Raw genomic sequence first — 19,527 nt, 5'->3', positions numbered from 1 at the left:
ATATGGACTTTTACTTTTTATATACAAATAAGAACTTCCGCTTTTCAACAGCTGATATCTAATTGTCATGCGCAAAAGCCACTTCTGGTCAACCATTTCCGGAATGTCAGCTGATTTCTAATTGACATGCGCAAAAACAAAAATAGTTCCGGTTAACATTTTGAAGATGTCTCCCGTCCCTGACAGGTAACGTTTTTCTTTTTTTCTTCGTAGTTATTTTCGCGTATTATTCACTTTTTAGGTACTCGTGCACTCGTGCAGAGAGTGATCTGTGCTGAAATAATAAGGTTATTATTTAAAAAGCCATTCTTAACATGAGGAGGGGAGGCTGTTTTGTACCTATTCTGTACTTTAACCTTACAATGGAATAAAAAAACATATAAAACTTTAATTAAACGTGGAAATACGATTTAAAAAATAGCGCGGATCACTCTGCATTAGCACCATCACCACCTTTTATTTTTTCTGATAATTTGTCTCTCTTTAGAATTTACTTTTTAAATGACAGCTCAAAGGCTACAAAATTGCTTTCGTATGGCGAATGAGTTTATTTTAAATCACCACGTTGTAATTGTGCTCGTGCGAAATTCGAAATGGTGCTAATGCAGAGTGCAGAGATCCGCGCTATTTTTAAAATCGTGTTTCCACGTTTAATTAAAATTTTATATGTTTTTGTTTTTTTATTCAATTATAAGGTTAAAGTACAGAATAGGTACAAAACACCGTCCCTTCCCCCATGTTAAGAATGGCTTTTTAAATAATAACGTTATTATTTCAACACGGATCACTCTCTGCATCATGAGTACCTTCAAAATTGATGTTTGAATGAATCCTTTTAAGGTGACATTAAAAAAAAGTTTTGGCTTGAATTACAAAGTATCATGAATGTACCTGACGTTTTAATGTAAATTCAGTTTTCGATTTAATATATTATATATTTAAGTCCAATTACTTATATATATAAGTACTTGGACTGATGATAAATATGGTGATTACATCAGCCAGAAGTTGGAAAGATTAGGAAATAGAATTAATAGACTACATACATCGTCTATTTTATATAATGAAATATTCCTAAAAGAAAACTAACTTCGCTGGGTTTTTTTCCAGAATAACGAAATATCTTGTAACTAGAAAACAAAACATTAACCAGAAAGCACTTTTTCAGGGCATTCATCGTGAAGCAGAACGATCGTCACAAAACTGAAGTAAACACATGCATTCAACAAAGTAGTTGATAAAATTTGGAAACTAACACTTTCGAAAGATTCCATATTGAAATAATTGCCTTTATTTTATTTATTTATTTTTTTTGTAAAATTCTACCACTGAGTGCACTGCACTGCAGCCACTGCACTGCACACCTTATGCTACTCCCCCAGCAACACGCACAGAGATTCTACTGTTTTTAGGCGATTACATATAAATAGTCTGAAAAACTTGGCGGTAAAAAAATGAATGGGTTAATTTGATTATTAGGGGCATTCGGCCTTGTTTTGAACGAATGTAACATTTAAAATTGTCGCCAAGTAGTTTTCATGACATTAACCAATGTATTCCCTGTTTTCAATGGCCGCCATTTTTTTTTCTTTATGCACGTGTAAAAACCAACACGGCGACCAGTGAAAACAATAGGGAGTACATTGGTTAATAAAGGACTTAATATAGTGGAAACTACTTGTTGTTGAAATTTTTAAATGTGATATTCCTTCAAAACAGTCCCTAATAATCAACTTTTTAAAAAGTTTTTAGTTGGTACTCTAGCGCATATTGACCACTCAAAAAAAAAAAAATAAATAAAACTGGGTTTGTTTTACAATAGACAGACGTACGAAAAAGTCGTTTAAAAGCAATTGTAACAAATATGGTACTTGTGCAGTTTAATCAAGACATTAAAAAATAAAAATATCGAAAAAAGGCTATACTTATCCGTTTTCGATTAAAGATCTCCGAAAAAAAAATTTCACTTAATTTGATCGAGTAGTTTTTTTTGTTTTTTTTACGGCGGAAAAAGCACGTGTTGATAAGTTCGTTGAAGGTAGCCATCTTTGAATTTTTTAACACGCCACGGGGAGACAACTCAATTTAAAGCGCCGACACTCCCTCCCCATCCTTAATACTAGCTTTTCTAAAAATCGAAACATGAGTATCATTTGTTTGATATCCTAACAAAATGTTTTTCACTGTAAAAAAAATAAATTGTTCCGGACCAGGATATAAAATACCCTAACTCGCTACAAGAAAAAATAATGAAACGAATTGAATGAAGAAAACAAGGAACTCAAATGCTGGAATAAAATAAACATGTCGTTTATTTTCTGTTGAGAAATGAAAGTCTTGGGTGTGCACGACTGCATTCAGCCGTTGACAACTACGCGCGTAGAAGGAAAGGGGGAATACAATAGAGAAACGCGAAGTGGCAAGCCGTCTGTAGAAAGAAAGGGTTAAACTCAGTAGAACGTCGCACACGTCTGTGTCGATGGGCCAAAGCGAAGGGGAGATATAGAGAGTAAGTCAATCCAATTCATGGAGAGGGAAAGCGTATTAAGTGTGCTTGCGCTTGCCCCACATTACAGTAGCAGGGAGAGTGACGTTAGAACATGCGGTCAGTTCGTCGACTAAACAGGTCGAACGCTGGTCCAGACGCAAAAGAGGAAGTTGACAGGTTTTGTTGACTTTTATACTGGGGTCAGTGTTCTGGGTGCACATGTCTGGCTTTCACTTTAAAGGAAGTGAGGTCACAGCTCGGGTGTGTGTGTGCGCGTGCGTGCGTATGAGGATGTGTATATGCGCGCGTGCATACATGTGGGTGTGTATATGTGTGGGAAAACATGTTCGAACATACTTGATGAAATTAAGTGAATTTTTTTTTTTCGGAGAACTTCATTCCATAGCGAATACGTACAATATAACCTTTCGATATTTTCATTTTTTAATGCCTTGATAAAACTGTACAAGTACCACAAATATTAGTAAAGGCTGGATAAGTTTTTAGTGTTTTTACGTTAAAAATGTTTATTCGTTTCGAAAAACAAGTGTCGTACGTTACATGAGAACGAGAAAGATGACCGCTGTGTGACATCTACATCTTTGAAATCTCAATGGCTTGAAAATCAAACAGAATACTGGTAGAAACCCATCCAACAAATGTTCCTATTTACATGCCTCCCCACGAGGGCAGAGTTAGAGACAAGGTCGGTTTTTAATGTAGGGAAATTCAGCTCCCCAAAAATGGGCTCTCTGGATAGGAACAAAAACAAAAATTGCCTCAATTTAGGACTTCTCCACTGATCGAGACCAGAAAAGGCGAAGTGTAGCATCAGAACAGATACTACACTTTGATCCTAGCCAAAAAAGGTCATCGGATGTCGATCCATCCAATAAATATTACTGAATTTTGTCAATAAAAAGTAAATGCGAAAAAAAAAAATATTCGAAACTAAAATGGGGAATCACTTTCGCATAGGCTTATAAATTTTAACGTAAATTGGGTAAATTTTTACCTAGTTTCCACCTTAACATTTTCATTTTAAAAAGTTTTTTTTAAAGGTTTTCGAATAAAACTTGCGGAAAATGCTGTTTTACGGTTGTAAAAATGAAACGGAAATTTAAATTTCGTTCCTTTTTTAACCTTTTTTTTTTTTTTGTGCCCCCAAAAACGAAAGTAATCGAAAGGATAACCTTCAACAATCGTACTTTTTATATATATATAAAAAATGAAAGATTTTATATAATACTAGCAAAAGTACCCGTCGTTGACTAGGTTCAAAAACAGTCTACAGAAAATTGACTCTCATTTATGAAAGTATGATAGGTTATGAAAAAGAGGGGGTGTAAATTTAGGTTGAATTTGGGGGTATCAAAACCAAAGCAAAATATGATGAAAGTAAAAATAAAATAGATAACCCCCATGATTTATTATACCATACCTGTTCACACTGAAACACTTATCACAATATTCTGTGGATCTATATTAAAAAAACCTTGTTAAACTTTGTGACATATTTCCATTCGATGGAGGTCAGGCGCGAACGAACACCCCATAATTTTATTATACCATATTTCTTCAAACTGAAACATAATTATCAAAGTATACTTACGCAGATAGATATGAAAAGTCTTTATTAAAGTTTGTGCCTATTTCCATTCTATGGAGGCCAGGTGCGAACGCAGACCCCACAATTTTATTATACCATCCCTATTTAAGTTAAAACATACTTATCAAAGTATTATGTACATCTATATCAAAAACACTTGTAAACGTTTTTTTAATTTTTAAATTTTTTATCTCCATACTTTGTGGACCAGGCGCGAACGCAGACCCCACAATTTTAATGAACCACCGTCTTGCCAGATCAAACATACCCCTTCCTGTGTCTCCATACATCTTCTATCATTATATGTAATCAGTTTTTTAAACTAGTCAACCACATAGGAGCCTATTCGTGACCAGACACACACAGACATTCAGCTTTATATAGATATATTATAAAAATTTTATTAACAAAAACTAATAATTTAATTTTTAAACGAAATATATATAGATTGGAAAACGTTGTCCAAAAACAAATATATCAAAGGCAAGAGAAGTTACTTTTCTACCTAACTGGATAATTTTTTTAGTGTTTTTATTTAATGTAACGTGTTTATTCGGCTCCAAAAACATAGTGTTTACCGATGTATTTGAAAATACAAATGGCGGCATGCTCGCTGTTAAACACGGTAAGTTGGGGAAAACTAGTTTAAACAAAAAAACTATACAAAATACTCACTCAATATATGTTACTGTGACATAGGCGGACACATATTTGGTGGATTTCTAACAGTATTTTGTATAAGTTGTTTGTTTGAACTCATTTTCCCAAACTTACGGTGTTCAACAGCGAGCATGCCGCCATTTTTATTTTTCAAATATATCGACAAACACTGATTTTCGAACCGATTACACGCTTTAAAGTGAGTAAAACCACTAAAAACTTTTCCAGATAGGTAGAAGAGTAACTTATCTTGCCTTTGGTAACATTTATTTGTGATATATATAATACGGCACAATTACGCTGACACACAATCCCTAAATATGTGAAGTTTTGAAAATGAGTTAAAACTAAAAAATCATACACAATACTGTTAGAAACTCACTCACGGCAACAATTAAACGTTTTAAAGTAAGTAAAACCACTAAAAACTTTTCCAGATAGGTAGGAGAGTAACTTATCTTGCCTTCGATAACATTTATTTGTTATATATTTGATTTTTGACATTTTTTTTTTTTTTTTTTTTACACAAGTCCAACTCCCCGTTTACATTGGAAATGTCAATGTTTGTAGGTTTTCGGGTATACTTAAAACAAATAAACAGCCCATCCTCCCCACGTTAAGAACGGCTTTTGGAATAGACACCCCCAACCTTGTCAGCATACCCGAAAACCTATGAAAGTTGACATGTCGAATGCGAACGATGTACGTAATGTAAAAATGTACTAAATTTAAAACAGAATTTAAATTTCCGTTCCATTTTTACAACAACCACAAAACCGCATACTCCGCAAGTTATTTTCTCAGAGATGCAAGAGTGCGCGTACCAAGATAGCCACCGGCAATAATATACGAAATGACGGTACTTATGCACTTTTGTTACCAAGCTGAAATAATAACGTTATTTAGAAAGCTATTCTTAACATTGGAGATAGGGTGTTTTGTAATTATTCTGTACTTTCACTTAACAATTAAATAAAAATGATATTGTAAAACTTGAATTAAACTAAAAAATAATATTTAAAAACAAATAGCACGGTAACAAGTGTATAAGCATTGCAATTACATTGCTCAATATCTGGAAAACTACTTATTTGCGGAAAACTGAGATATTCGTTTTTAGCATACCTGAAAATCTGTTCAAACCGTCTTTTTAAAAGAAAATGTTATGGTGGAAACCAGGTTAAAAATTTACCTTAAATTGATTATGCAAAATCAGACCGTGCCGAAATAATAACGTTATTCTTTAGAAACCCATTTTCTTAATATAACAATGGGAGGGCATTTTATAACCATTTTTTACTTTCGCCTAACAATTTAAACAAAATTAACGTATAAATTTAAAATTAAATTCAGTAATTCGTAAATTTTTTATTTTTAAGTTACTATCACAGATTTAAGTGTCAGCTCGCCGCCATTTTTCTTGTTCGCACCTATCGCTGGACATTGTGCTTTTTGAACCGATTAAATGTTTTAAAGTGTGTAAAAACGTCAACTTTTCCAGAATTGTAGGAAAATAAGTTATCTTGCCTTTGCTAACATGTTCGTTAACGTATTTGAATTTCTGGCCACTTTTTCGCATCTCTTCTACCTATCTGCAAAAGTTTTTAGGCGCTTATGCACTATTTTTTAAATAGTATTTTCAAGTTAAATTCAAGTTTTCTGGTATTTTTTTTTTTTTTTTTTTTAAATTAAATTCTTAGGTGACAGTTGTTAGAAATTTGATAATTATATCACCCCCCAACCCCATTGTATTATTTTGAACCAATCAGATTGGCTGATTATATTCGCTGCGAAGCGTTGCGCTTTTGCAGGCTTTTTGTATTTTGTGTGTTTGCTTTTCAGTTTCAGTGAAGAACCTGAACTGGACGGATGTGTGGAATCTGTTCGTCACCTCAAGCAACCGAATCCTAGAAGAAGGACGATTGAAATTCACTCCTCGCAGGAGGCATGGAGCCTCCAACTTTCATCTCTTTGAGACAGTTTATCTTATTCCTAAATAGTTAAATTGTTCCAAGTTTCTAACTGACTTACGGACTATTAGAGACTTGGATTATTAGAGACTTGGACTATTAGAGACTTGGATTATTAGAGACTTGGATTATTAGAGACTTGGAACAATTTATTTCATGCCTAAATATAGGCACATCTCCATTAAGAGACTTTTATTGGTATGAATTACCGTACTAACATTTTCATGGACTTCTGCACTATGCTATCAGTGCAAATATTGGAGCCTTTACATCAGATGGCATCTTATCGACTCCTTGTATGACTGCAAACTCATATCTTCAAAGACTATGAACCTGCTTCCAGTTCCTGTTGAAGAATCAAAGATTATTACCTTACGAGGTTGTTAACAGCTCGCTGTTTACAGCGGCAAAAGCTGGGCATTCCTTTTTTGCAACTGAGGATCCATAAAACTTGGATTGAATTTTAAAAGTAGGCCTTTGCTGTGATTGCCTTGTTTTGCCACTGTTCAAGGAATAAAAAACGGTTAGAAAGATTTCTTATGCGTTTTTTTATTGCAAAAAATTAATGCCTATCTTTTGCCTCTGTAAACAAAACTGTTAACCTTGTGATTCTTCAACAGGAACTATTTACTGGTTCACTCTGTCTTTGAAGATATGAGTTTGCAGTCGGAGGAGGAGGAGTCGATAAGATGCCATCTGATGTAAAGGCTCCAATATTTGCACTGATAGCATAGTGCAGAAGTTCATGAAAATGTTAGTGCGGTAATTCATACCAATCAAAGTCTCTTAATGGACTTAATCGAGATTTGCCTATAGTTAGGTATGGAATAAATTGTTTCAAAGTCTCTAGCGGACTTATGGTAATGTGCCGAACTATTTAGGCATAAGATAAACTGTCTCAAAGAGATGAAGGTTGGAGGCTCCATGCCTCCTGCGTGAAGTCGAGTTTCAAGCGTCCTTCTTTTAGGATTCGGCTACTTGATGTGACTGGAACAGATTCGCCCATCGGTCTACTCCAGGTTCTTCACTGAAACTGAAAAGGAAACGCGCAAAATACAAAAAGCCTGCGAAAGCGCAACGCTTTGCAGAGAAAAAAAATCAATCTGATTTGGGCCAAAATAATACAATGGAAGACATGATGTAATTTTCAACTTTCTGACACAGTACAGAATATTTACAAAACACCCTCCCCATCTTAAAAATGGCTTTCTAAATGTTATTTCAGCGCACAGGTCCAATAGTGTATACGTTCCATCTTTTACTGGTTTTACTCACTTTAAAATGTTTATTCAGTCTAAAATAAAAAGTGTTGGGCGTTAGGTAAGAACAAGAAAAATGGCCGTGAGTTGACACCTAAATATTTAAAGTTTTGATAACTTAAAAAAAAACAAAATTATACAAAATACTGTTAGAAACCCACCCAATATATATCACGGTAACATATATTGGGTGAGTTTCTAACAGTATTTTTTTTTATTTTTAAGTCTGTATCAAAACTGAAGCCATTTTTCTTGTTCTGACCTAACACAAAAAATTGAATGCACATGCGCGAAAACAACAAAACATGGCGACTATTGAAAACGATATGCGATACAGACTCGAATACCCCTAAAAATAACTTTTGTAAAGGTGACTTTAGTTGGTACTCTAGCGCACATCCCGGGCCCCCAAAATCAACATAGATTAGATCATTCCTGTAATGACCTGTTCCTTGTTGATTTTGCGATGGGTGTTAGTTTCTCTGCAGTTCTAGGAAGTCCACCCTCCCAGGCTTTGCCTTCTCTCTTTGAGAAGGGGTTAGTTTATTGCTAATTCTCCTAAGGCGCCCTACCTGGAGAATGACGACGGGGCTGCCCAAGCACTTTTTGCAGGTCAGAGTGCCTCTCCTCGAGGGTGCTGATTCTCAATCCTACTTTCCTACCCTAGTGTGTAAGTTCTTGTAGTCCGAGAGAACTATACACAAATCATTAATTATTGTCTTAGATTGATAAATGAAATATTTGGTGCTTCTACATTATTGTGACGAGATTTTATAATCGATAAATGAAGTTTTCAGATAAAAAAAAAAAAACAATGGTTTCAACTGTTAAACTGACTTTTTTGTCAATTCTAATAAATTACAATCTTAGCTTCCAAATTATACAGTCGAAATTACCTGAATATTACTGAATTATTAAAAAAAAAAATACTTTAATCGTGTTAACGGGTGAAAAATTGCCACCATCTTTGTTTAATTCAAACGGAAAATTACCTCCCTGTTGAACTTGTGTTTTATGATCGTTTTCATCAAATTCTATTTTTATTTTCTTTAATAAATAATTTTCTACCTTATCAGTTTTCGTAATTTTTTTATATAATCATCTTAAAAATATGAGGAATACGTAGATACCATTGTTTGCATGTGAAATTCAGTTGTATGATTTCCGAAAATTTCGTCCCAATTCTGTAGAAGTGCCAAAAATTCTTTATGTAAAAGAGGTGTATGTGTTCTCATCCGGTGGTTCTAATATGGAGGATCAATTTGTGCACGCACACACACATGTAAGTATACCAAAGATTTTCCTGTTAATTTAAAATGTGGGGTGACGAAACTTGAAGATAGCCATAAATATTTATGTAAAATGACGAAAAAAGAGCAAATTTCAAGCGAAATACTAAAAATTGCCAAACTCCTTAAAATTGGCTGAATTAACAAAATTTGGCTCAAAAACTTTGAGTGGTTCTAAAATGGGTGATCGATTTACTAGAACATTGCATTAGAAAATGAGCACCCTCGATAAATATTTAAATATTGACTTTTTAATTTTTTTTAGTAATAGGATAGATTAGTACCCTATTTGGTACTTCTACAGTTTATCGCCAAAAATGGAGACGCTATTTTATTTAGAGCACCTGTTGATTAGAAACAGAGGGAGAAATCAGTATTTTAAACTATGGCCTAAGTAGGGAATAAATAACAAAAAAATTAAACTAGATATTAATTACTTCCGGAAAAAACTATGGGAAAAGAAAAAATGTAAATAAAGAAAATCAAAGAACATATCTGTAATTGTTTAATTGGAAATGTTTCGATTTAATTAATGAAAACAGGAAAGTTTTTCACGAAACGTATTTATTATTAAAAACAGAAAATGCCATTAAAAATGCGTGATAAAAAATTAAATAATTTGACCTATCTTTCAAAGCTTATAACTACTTGAAAAATGTAATTCAAACCCTGATTTTTTTTTTTTTTTAATTAAAGGAGCAAAGACCAAATTTAAAAAAAATAACAGGTTTTACAGCAAATTATGCAATATTTGTTTGTTTTTTTTAATCGGTTATCTTTAAAAAAGATTTAAAGAAAATCAATGCATTTTAACTTACTTCGATAAAATATATGTATATATAAATTCCAAAAAATCACTTACCTATAAAAAATACTAATCAGTGGGTACTTCCATTCTTCATTGTTAAGAATTTATTCATATTTATATTTTATATTCCATGTCCTTTTTAAATAAAATACTTTTTTAAGCGAGTATTAAAAAATATTGCGATTTCAGCTGGTCTCAAATGGTGAAAAGGGGAGATAACTGTCTCCCTTTCTTAGAGTTATGAACTATGGTGGCCTGTAAGCGACAGAATTAATGTCTCTTTCTATTGCTGGCTGTAATAAAAGTTAGTAAATATGGGCCACCGTATGTGAAAAATAGTCCCATTTCACTTATCAGTTTTTACCGATAACAAAAAAATAGTTGAGCGATTTCTTATTTTTTTTATTCTCTTAAAGAAGTACATGAGTTTTTGATTTAATATATTTTGTTTCTTTATGGAGTGAATTTTTTTTAATATCTAAAAAGAAAATATTGAATGAAGTAGAAATAATTTTAATTAAACGAAACTTTCTGTGCAAAATAAAATTTCACTTTAAAAAAATGCAACATGGTTTTTAAAAAAAAGGTTTTAAACTTTGGACTTTAAAGGTAAATTTGCAAATAACTGTTCTTTTTTTTGTTGTTTTAAATTAGCTTATTTTATTTATTGATCTTTTCTCTTCAATTTGTGATATATAAATTTGAGGTGAGAAAATTATTTAAACTCACCCTCCCCATTTTGAAATGTCAATTAAAGACATTTCAAAATGGGGAGGGTGAGTTTTTTAAAAAAAAAAAAACCCTTGTCTAGAATATTATATTCGATTTATTGGAAAGAGCATAAAATTTCACATTGAACCTGAAAATATTGTAAAAATTGAACCATTAGAAAAATTTTGATAGATTTTTAAAGTGAAAAAATTGAAAAAATATTTACTCGTAAAATTCAATTGATTTCATTATGTAAACAAAATGGCTGCATGAACACGCGCAGACACTTTGTAAACACTGGTTTTTAAAAAAAAATTTAAAAATAATATTTCTATTTTTTTAAACGACTTTAATAGTTTATTTTGGAAGTATAATCCATAAAGAAAATAAACAACCCACTTTAAAAAGAGAAATTACGAGTTTTTTCTATATTTTATTCGCAGTTTTGTGTTAGGGGTGTCAAAAATTCCCCCAAAATTCTGACACACCTAAGCGTGCGTCATTTGAAAACCAAAAACATTTATTTAGGCACCGCCAAAAATGGCCGAAAAATCAAGTTGTTGTTTTTTAAAACGAAATTACATTTATTAAAATCCATTATTTCTGAGTAACTTTTGTTTTTCCAGAAAGATAAAACCCTGAATTTTATCATATAGAAAGCAGAATAATGTAAAACTTTTTCTATTTTTAATTAAATTTTAAATGTTAAATTTTCCGCAAAAGTTAACAATTGGCGTTTTTTGTTTTGCACAAAAAAAGGTATATAAATAGTTAAAAAAAAAAAAAAGAAAAAAAAAAGGATTTTGAAAGAATTAAGTTGTTTATTTCTTGTCTAACTAAGATTTAGGGTGATTTTCTATGAGAATATGCAAAAATATTATAAGTACCTGGATTTCAAATAATTCCACTTATTCATATAGGCAACCAGTTATTTCGAGTCGATTTGATTACTGTTTACATTTGTGCTTGATAAAAAGCAAACTACGGAAGACCAAAAAAAAAAAAAAAAACTTATTTTTCAGTGACGAAAATTTCAATATATTATTAATGCTGAGGCTGGCCAGTACCAGATGGATGACTATTTATGAGTTTCGTTTTTAATGTGTATGTGTGTGGGGGCCAGGCTCTCCAAAATGGGGAGGGGGGCAATTTAAAGCAGAAATAAAAAATTATTTCAGCGCGTTTGGTCCACCGTAGTCGAAAGGCGGCAAACGTTTCCAAACTTGATCGAAAAAATAATGATATTTTTAACACAAAGGGCACAATATTTATCGAATTTTTTTTTTTTTTGTATCGATTCTTCAAAGCATGCCCTATTTAATGGTCATGCATTATTCGGCTCGCTAAAAAGAAATTGTTAATTTATTTATCAAAGATTTTAAAATGGCTTTTTTCGTATAAATATTAAAAAAAATTTTTTTTGTTTTGCTTAACTTAATTATTTTACTTAACATATTCACCGAATTTCAAACTTCAAAACTTAAAAGCGGGATAATTAAATCGAAGTTTTGATATTCAGACATCAAAATAAGGTATGCAAACAAGTTTTAAAAAAAAAATTTTTTTATCTATCTATAATCCCGTCCCTTACAACATGATGTTTTTTTTTCAGTTTCAGATTATTTTAAGCATATTTGGAACCCCCTCAAAACAAGGGTGGGGGTTTGTAAGCAAAAAAAAAAAAAAAATATATATATATCGTTTATGAAAAATAAGTACACTGTTATAAAGTTCATTCTCTTAATAATCGCTGAAAATTTCGTATTGATTGGATATTACCTGATTTTTGGTAGATTTTTAAAAAGACGGTCCGTCAAAAAGTACTTACCTGCCCCCTCCCCCCAGTTTTGGCGGTGCCTACATTTATTGTATAAAATTGTATCAAAAGACATTGAAAAGTTTGCGTAAGAAAATATAATTTTAATGAAACAATTTTGTAATTTTTTTGTTATTTCCTACTTTGGTCATAGTTTAAAATACTTTTTTCCCCCCCTCTGATTTTAACAGTTGCTCCAAAGAAAAATGGCGTCAGTATTTTCGGCGATAAACTGTAGAAGTACCCCCTATTTAATAAAAATCCGCTGAGAGAGGGGGGGGGGCGAAAATAACAAGTATATGGGGGGGGGTACTTGTTCGTACGCGTGCACTTAATTTTATTAACAACCGTTAAGGTTAGAAAAGCTGGACGTGTGTGGAACAGTAATTTATTAACAGTAAATTTTTGCTCCAGAGTATTATAAACACCCCAACCTCCCCATGTTAAAAACGGATTTCCGAATACCCCCCCCTCAATCTCGAAAGCCGTTCTTAACATTGGGAGGTTGGGGGGTGTTTATACTGCTCTGGGACAGGTCGGAAAAAAATACCTTTATTTTTTACAAAACCGGAAATTCGTTTTTATTTATTTTATTTTTTATTTTAACTCATTACTTTCTGGCGAGTAGCATCTGCTTCAAAACCTCCTTGTTACAAAGTTATTGCGTTATTAAACTGATGCTTCGTAATCAATGCAAAAAAAAAAAAAAAAAAAAAAAAAATCGGTAACACAGCCAGCCATTTTATAAGTCACCAAGTTGAATTTTCACTTTTGAAAAGAATGAAAGTCTAAAAATATTATTTTCTACTGCCTCCGTCCATAATGTCGCCATCAAAATTGAAGAGATGACTAAGCCAGGCGCAATAAAATTTGCAACCTCAAATTTCTCTATTCTCTAGGTGATCGTCCTAGTTTGGTTATTGCGTAATATGATGTCAGGGGAATTCCCTAATAGCAATAGAGCATATTCATTTGAACCGCCTAAAATATGTAGAAAAAAAATAAAACGTTTTGGGGGGTTTGTATTACAGTACACATAGATTCGAAAAAGTTGTCAAAAAACAAATATAGAACAAATAAATGTTATCAAAGGCAAGATAAGTTACTTTTCTACCTAACTGGATATATATTTTGTGTTTTTATTCAGTGTAACATGTTTATTCAGCTCGAAAAACATGCAGTGTTTACCGATGTATTGGAAAATTCAAAATGGCAGCCGACTCTCTCTCGGAGAGGGTACGTTTGGGAAAAGGTATTATAAATAATAAACTAGACAAAATACTGTTAGAAAACAACCGAATATATGTCAACTTATGTCACGGTAACATATATTGAGCGAATTTCTAACAGTATTTTGTCTAGTTCATTATTTATAATACCTTTTCCCAAACGTACCCTCTCCGAGAGACAGTCGGCTGCCATTTTGAATTTTCCAATACATCGGTAAACATTGCATGTTTTTCGAGCTGAATAAACATGTTACACTGAATAAAAACACAAAAAATATATCCAGTTAGGTAGAAAAGTAACTTATCTTGCCTTTGATAACATTTATTTGTTCTATATTTGTTTTTTGACAACTTTTTCGAATCTATGTGTACAGTAATACAAACCCTAAAATAGTTTTTTTTTTTTTTCCGAACAAATAAATAATTTTAATGATTCATTTTTTTTTTACATTAAAGCAACTTTGAAGGGTCAACAACAAATTTAAAATGAAACCGAAAAATCATTATCTAGTTTAATTATTTTGTTTTTTATTTCATGTTTCGTTCATAGTTTAAAATACTGATTTCGGCCTCGGATTTTAACACAGGTGCGCGAAAAAAATGGCGTCTCCATTTTCGGCGATAAACTGTAGAAGTATAAAAAAGAGTAAAAAATAAATAACTAGCAGTAAACGCAGTAGAATTTAAGACACTTGTTTGTGCCCTACTGCGAAGGAACCACTTGGGGCGGGGGGTCAGTTTAGAGAGTGCACTAGTGCACTACTGCAGAGTGCAGCACTGCAGGCAGCACTGCACCGTAGGGGTAGAAAAATTCAATTTCAGTACCGAATCTCAACAAAAATACATTTTTTTTTTCTTTTTAAGATTTGTTACACATTTATTAAATTAAAATGAATATAAGAAAATTATAATGACACAAAATAGATTTTTAACACACACACACCTATATATATATATATATATATATATATATATATATATATATATATATATATATATATAATATATAAATTCAGGAATTTTCATCTCATAAAATATAATTATTAAACTTTATTGTTTGTCATGAACGAATAAAAGTTGTCGAAATGTATGACTTTGAGCATTTATAAATCTTTTTCGTGTATTATTGAAATGCGTGTGAATTTTGAAAAAAACTTTTTATTTTTCAAATTTTCAATTTTTGTAACGAAGTCAAAACTTTGTATCAATGCACGAAAGAAAGTTGTCTGCCCCCTACTGTGCACTCTCCGAATCTCCAAACTGAAAACCCAAAAAAGTGGTTCCTTTGCAGCAGTGCACAAATGTCAAATATAATTATATACTGACCTCTATACTTTAACGTGCTGAAATTGCAATTTATTTCAGAATTTGTTTTTGATGCTTGTGCGGCATACTATTACACTAAAATCAAAATGGTTATATGAGGCCTTCAGTTATATTCATGTTGAAAAGATTTAAAAAAAAAAAAAAAAAAAAAAAAAGTCAGTTACCCTAACAGTAACACTAATCCTAAAACCATTTGATAAGCAGTCTCCCTATTAAAAACCTTAATGCGAAAGACGTTCCAAAAGTGATGCCTCCTATTTGTTTTAATTCCACCCGAATGGATGAGAGGGGATTGCAAATTGCATTGTTATGATGATTGAACTTATGCATTCATGTAGCAATACACATGAAAAAATTGAAATAGCTTGAAATATTTCAATATTGGTATGCATAGAATGAGCTTGATGAGCTAAGAAAGAATCTTTTAAAATTTTTTAAATCTGATTAAAATTAAGGAAGTTATGGCTATTTTTGTGCCTCACACGTTTGGATATTTTTCCCTCTAAGACCATATGCGTTTCGTCACATTTTTTACACTACTTTTTCAGTAAAAATGTCATATCTTTGTTAAAACACAAGACTAAGAAATGAAATTTACCATATAAGTGTATTTTTGTACAAGGAATCAGAATATGCAACTGAAAATCTCCCAAAGTTTATGGTTTCCAAATAATCGGCAGTAAATGTGCATAAATATGCAGCAATTCCTTAAAAATGCCATGTATCCATAAACAGAAAAGAAGTTGGAGAACTCAAAGTTGAATTGTAATGTGCTTTATGTACAAAAAACTTAAATCTAAACATAAGATCATTTAAAAATGAATATATTGCAATATTTCTTTGGTATTATTGTAGATTAACACCTTCTGTTTAACCCCACTCAACATCTTCTGACCACCCCTCCAAAATGTGATTCTACCTTTTTAGGAAATTATGTATAAAATGCCATGAAAAACTTTAATGAAAGATAAACAAATTATTTTAGAATTGAATGTAAAATAATTTCCTATTACAGGTCATTCTAGCATTTTAGGGCAGTTAACTGTTTTTTTTTTCTATGGGAAAATATGCATGCTTTTTTTTTTTTTTTTTTTTAAGATGATTATGTGTAGTTTTAAGAGGGTTTCTATGCAATGAGAATATGGGGAGGGTTGCCATTCGGACTTTGAATTAATTAGGGCTAAGGAAAATTATGTGTGAACATACTGAAAACTTGACAGAGACAAAGCTAACAAAAACAATATTAGAGGGGGGAGCGGTTAGTTTCACAAAAATTTAATGTAAAATAATTCATCATTTCCTGGCCGTTCTAGCATTTTAGGACAGTTAACCAATTTATTTTTATGTGTATTTTTCTTTAAGGAAGGATCTATTTTTTGTTTGTTTGTTTTAGATGCTTGTATGTGGCTTACAGAGGTATTTTGTTGGGGGGGGGCTTGCCACTCGAACTTAGTGTTATTGTTAGGGTTAAAGAGTGTTTTAGGAGGAGACTTGCCACACATAATTTGTATTAGAGGTGAAGTTAAGAGAGCTTTTTTTCAAAAAGAGCGTTCAAAAATTTGTTGATTTCTATTTTCGAGGTTGAAGGTGTTAATTCCATAGGCCGTTTATACTATGCTGGAGCAGGTTGTAAAAATATCTTTCGCTTAATAAGTAGAAAAAAAAATAACGAAATAAAAAGCTTCCTAATTGTAGTTTGATGTGTTTTCTAACTGCTTTTAAAATTTCAAGAATATTGATATAGATTTTGAGGGTTTGTATTACTATACACATAGATTCGAAAAAGTTGTCAAAAAAACAAATATATAACAAATAAATGTTATCAAAAGTAAGTTACTTTTCTACCTAACTGGATAATTTTTTAGTGTTTTTATTTAATGTAACATGTTTATTCAGCTTGAAAACAGTGTTTACCGATGTTTTGGAAAAATTTAAATGGCGCCCGCCGCCCGACTCTCTTGAAACGGTAAGTTTGGGGAAAAGAGTTAAAAATAAAAAAGTAGACAAAATACTGCTAGAAACTCGCTCAATATATGTTACCGTGACATAGGCTGACATATATTCGGTGAGTTTTTAACAGTATTTTGTATAATTTTTTTATTTTAACTCCTTTTCTCAAACTTACCGTGTCAAAGAGAGTCGGGCCGGGCGGGCGCCATTTTTAATTTTCCACGGTAAACACTGTATTTTTTTCGAGCTGAATAAACATGTTACATTGAATAAAAACACAAAAAATATATCCAGTTTGGTAGAAAAGTAACTTATCTTGCCTTTGATAACATTTATTTGTTATATATTTGTTTTTTGACAACTTTTTCGAATCTATGTATAAACGAGATTTTGATACTTATTTTGATTTTGAAAAAAAAACATTTGTGGCTGTTCGCAGTAAAACATTGTTTTAATTCGCTGTTCAAAACTAATTTAAAGAATAAAAGTGCATGCAAGCTATATATCTACAAAAGTTTTTGTTTTTTTAACCATGTTTTTAAATTTGACGAGAAATGTGAGAAATTGCAACAGATTTATAATGCCGAATTGGTTAAGATTGTTGTTATTATATATTCTGAAAACCGAATAGTTCTAAACTAATGTTATTCTGATAACAAAATAGTTCTAATTAAACATAAGAACATTTATATTCATATTTTCATGTTTTTCTTAATTCGTTCTTGAATAAAAATTAAAGAACGCGTGTTTGTTTACAACTGTGCTATCGCTGATTCTACAGGCTGGAGCTGCTGCTGCTGCTGCTTAAACTTCATTTGACCAAATTCGATAAATAGAAACAATTTTTTTTTTTCGGGTAGGTCCTTTTAAATTATCAATTACCGCGGTCCTACTCAACATAAAACAATACTTTTAATTGATAAAGATAGTAAAAAGATTGATTTACTTACTACTGGGTGTCCGAAGAATTTTTTTTTCAAAATGTTCAATACTCGTCATATTAAAGTCTTATTTTTAACACAACAAAAAAAGAAATGGTCAAAAATATTTCGGACACTTGACAGTATTAAGATTAACACCTCTTCTAATTGGTTCCCAAATTTCATGACGAAATTCTTCATACAATCACGGTACGGACCTTTAGAAAACAGGGGGGGGGGGTCATTACAAAACCTTACCGAAAACGCCATTTTATGACGTTCACATTTTTATCACTTTATTTGCTTAAAACTCTTAAAATATATAATGTACATTAATATTTATTAATTCATTTGAAAGTATATTCATTTCCGAACAAAACAGTAGTAATTTGAAGACTTGAAGTGCTTTGGTTTAAAAAATATGGCTATTTTAGTAGAACTACCTTGAAATCTGTGATTATCCAAAGCGTTTTTTCGTCCGTGGGTATTACTAATTCATGATCTGAAAGTTTCATCTCTGTTGCAGATATTGACAGTGTGAGACTCTTAAAAAAAAAAAAAAAAAAAACCCTGTGATAGATGTGTGTCAGAAACAGGGATGCATCATTGAATTCCCTCATGCAGAAAAAAATTGACCCATCAACATTCACCAGCACCTGTTTAGCTGATAGTTGATGTCAGCACAGTTAGGAGAGAGGTTTGTCGATTTCAGAGTAGCAACAAACATGAGTGACAAAGCATTCTCTGGCGCGGTTAACTGAAGTGCATTGGGAATGGTGGTGACTGTGTATAAAAAATAAATTCTGGAGCACAAAAGGTTGCTCGTTTTAATGGTGCCATTCCCATCTTCATAGCTTTTCAATGTTTTAGCTTTTTTAGTTAAAAAATGAAGATGTCTTACTTATAGAATGACTCGTGTAAAACTACACTTGATCACCTGAGTTTAACAAGATAAAGCCATTACTTTTATTGCCATGTTGTTACTTGAATAAAAACAAAAAGATTTTCTTATTAAGGGCTTCATATTTAAGTTTCTTGTTTGTAATTTTTGCATTTTTTGTTTAGCATTAAAATTATTTATTTATTTTTTATTTTTTTTTTTTTTTAACAAAAAACTAAATAAAGATCAGTGTAGTATCTGTTCTGATGCTACACTTCACCATTTCTGTCCTCGGTCAGTGGGGGAGAAATCTTTCATGGCTGAGACAATTTTTATTTTTGTTCCTATTCAGTGTCCCCCCCCTTTTTTTTTTTTTTTAGGGAGCTGAATTTTCCCTACATTACAAACCTTGTGTCTAACTCTGCCCTTGTGGAGAGGCAAGCCATTTAGCACCTTTCAAACATCGCCATGTTTGTTTTCGCAAGTCTGTTTACTCTCTCCACTATGACATTCTCAAGTAATATGAATTGGAATAAATACACAGAAAGGTGGGCTCCCTCTACAGGGCTAGAAAAATTTTCATATTTGCCAGTATCCTATATCTTTATAAAA

The 19,527-nt window shown here is 31.9% G+C and overlaps 1 protein-coding gene across 2 annotated transcripts in view; it reads left to right on the top strand.

Moving 5' to 3' along the window:
* The first annotated feature begins 56 nt into the window (after nucleotides 1-56).
* Nucleotides 57-19,527, top strand: part of LOC145267067 (RNA/RNP complex-1-interacting phosphatase-like) — a 95,222-nt gene continuing 75,751 nt past the window's right edge. Inside the window, exon 1 of one of the 2 annotated variants that reach the window (XM_080123022.1) lies at nucleotides 57-186. In XM_080123022.1, the coding sequence (XP_079979148.1) occupies nucleotides 167-186 (20 nt within the window). In that variant the 5' untranslated portion in view covers nucleotides 57-166. The remainder of the gene's footprint in view (nucleotides 187-19,527) is intronic. The other variant, XM_080123023.1, reaches the window with a different exon arrangement.

The sequence above is a fragment of the Euprymna scolopes genome, chromosome 42, assembly GCF_053919585.1.
Source record: "Euprymna scolopes isolate OS-2025 chromosome 42, ASM5391958v1, whole genome shotgun sequence".
NCBI classification, from domain to species: Eukaryota; Metazoa; Mollusca; class Cephalopoda; order Sepiida; family Sepiolidae; genus Euprymna; species Euprymna scolopes.
The sequence above is the reverse complement of the archived record's forward strand: the minus strand, read 5'-3'. Positions and strand labels throughout refer to the sequence as shown.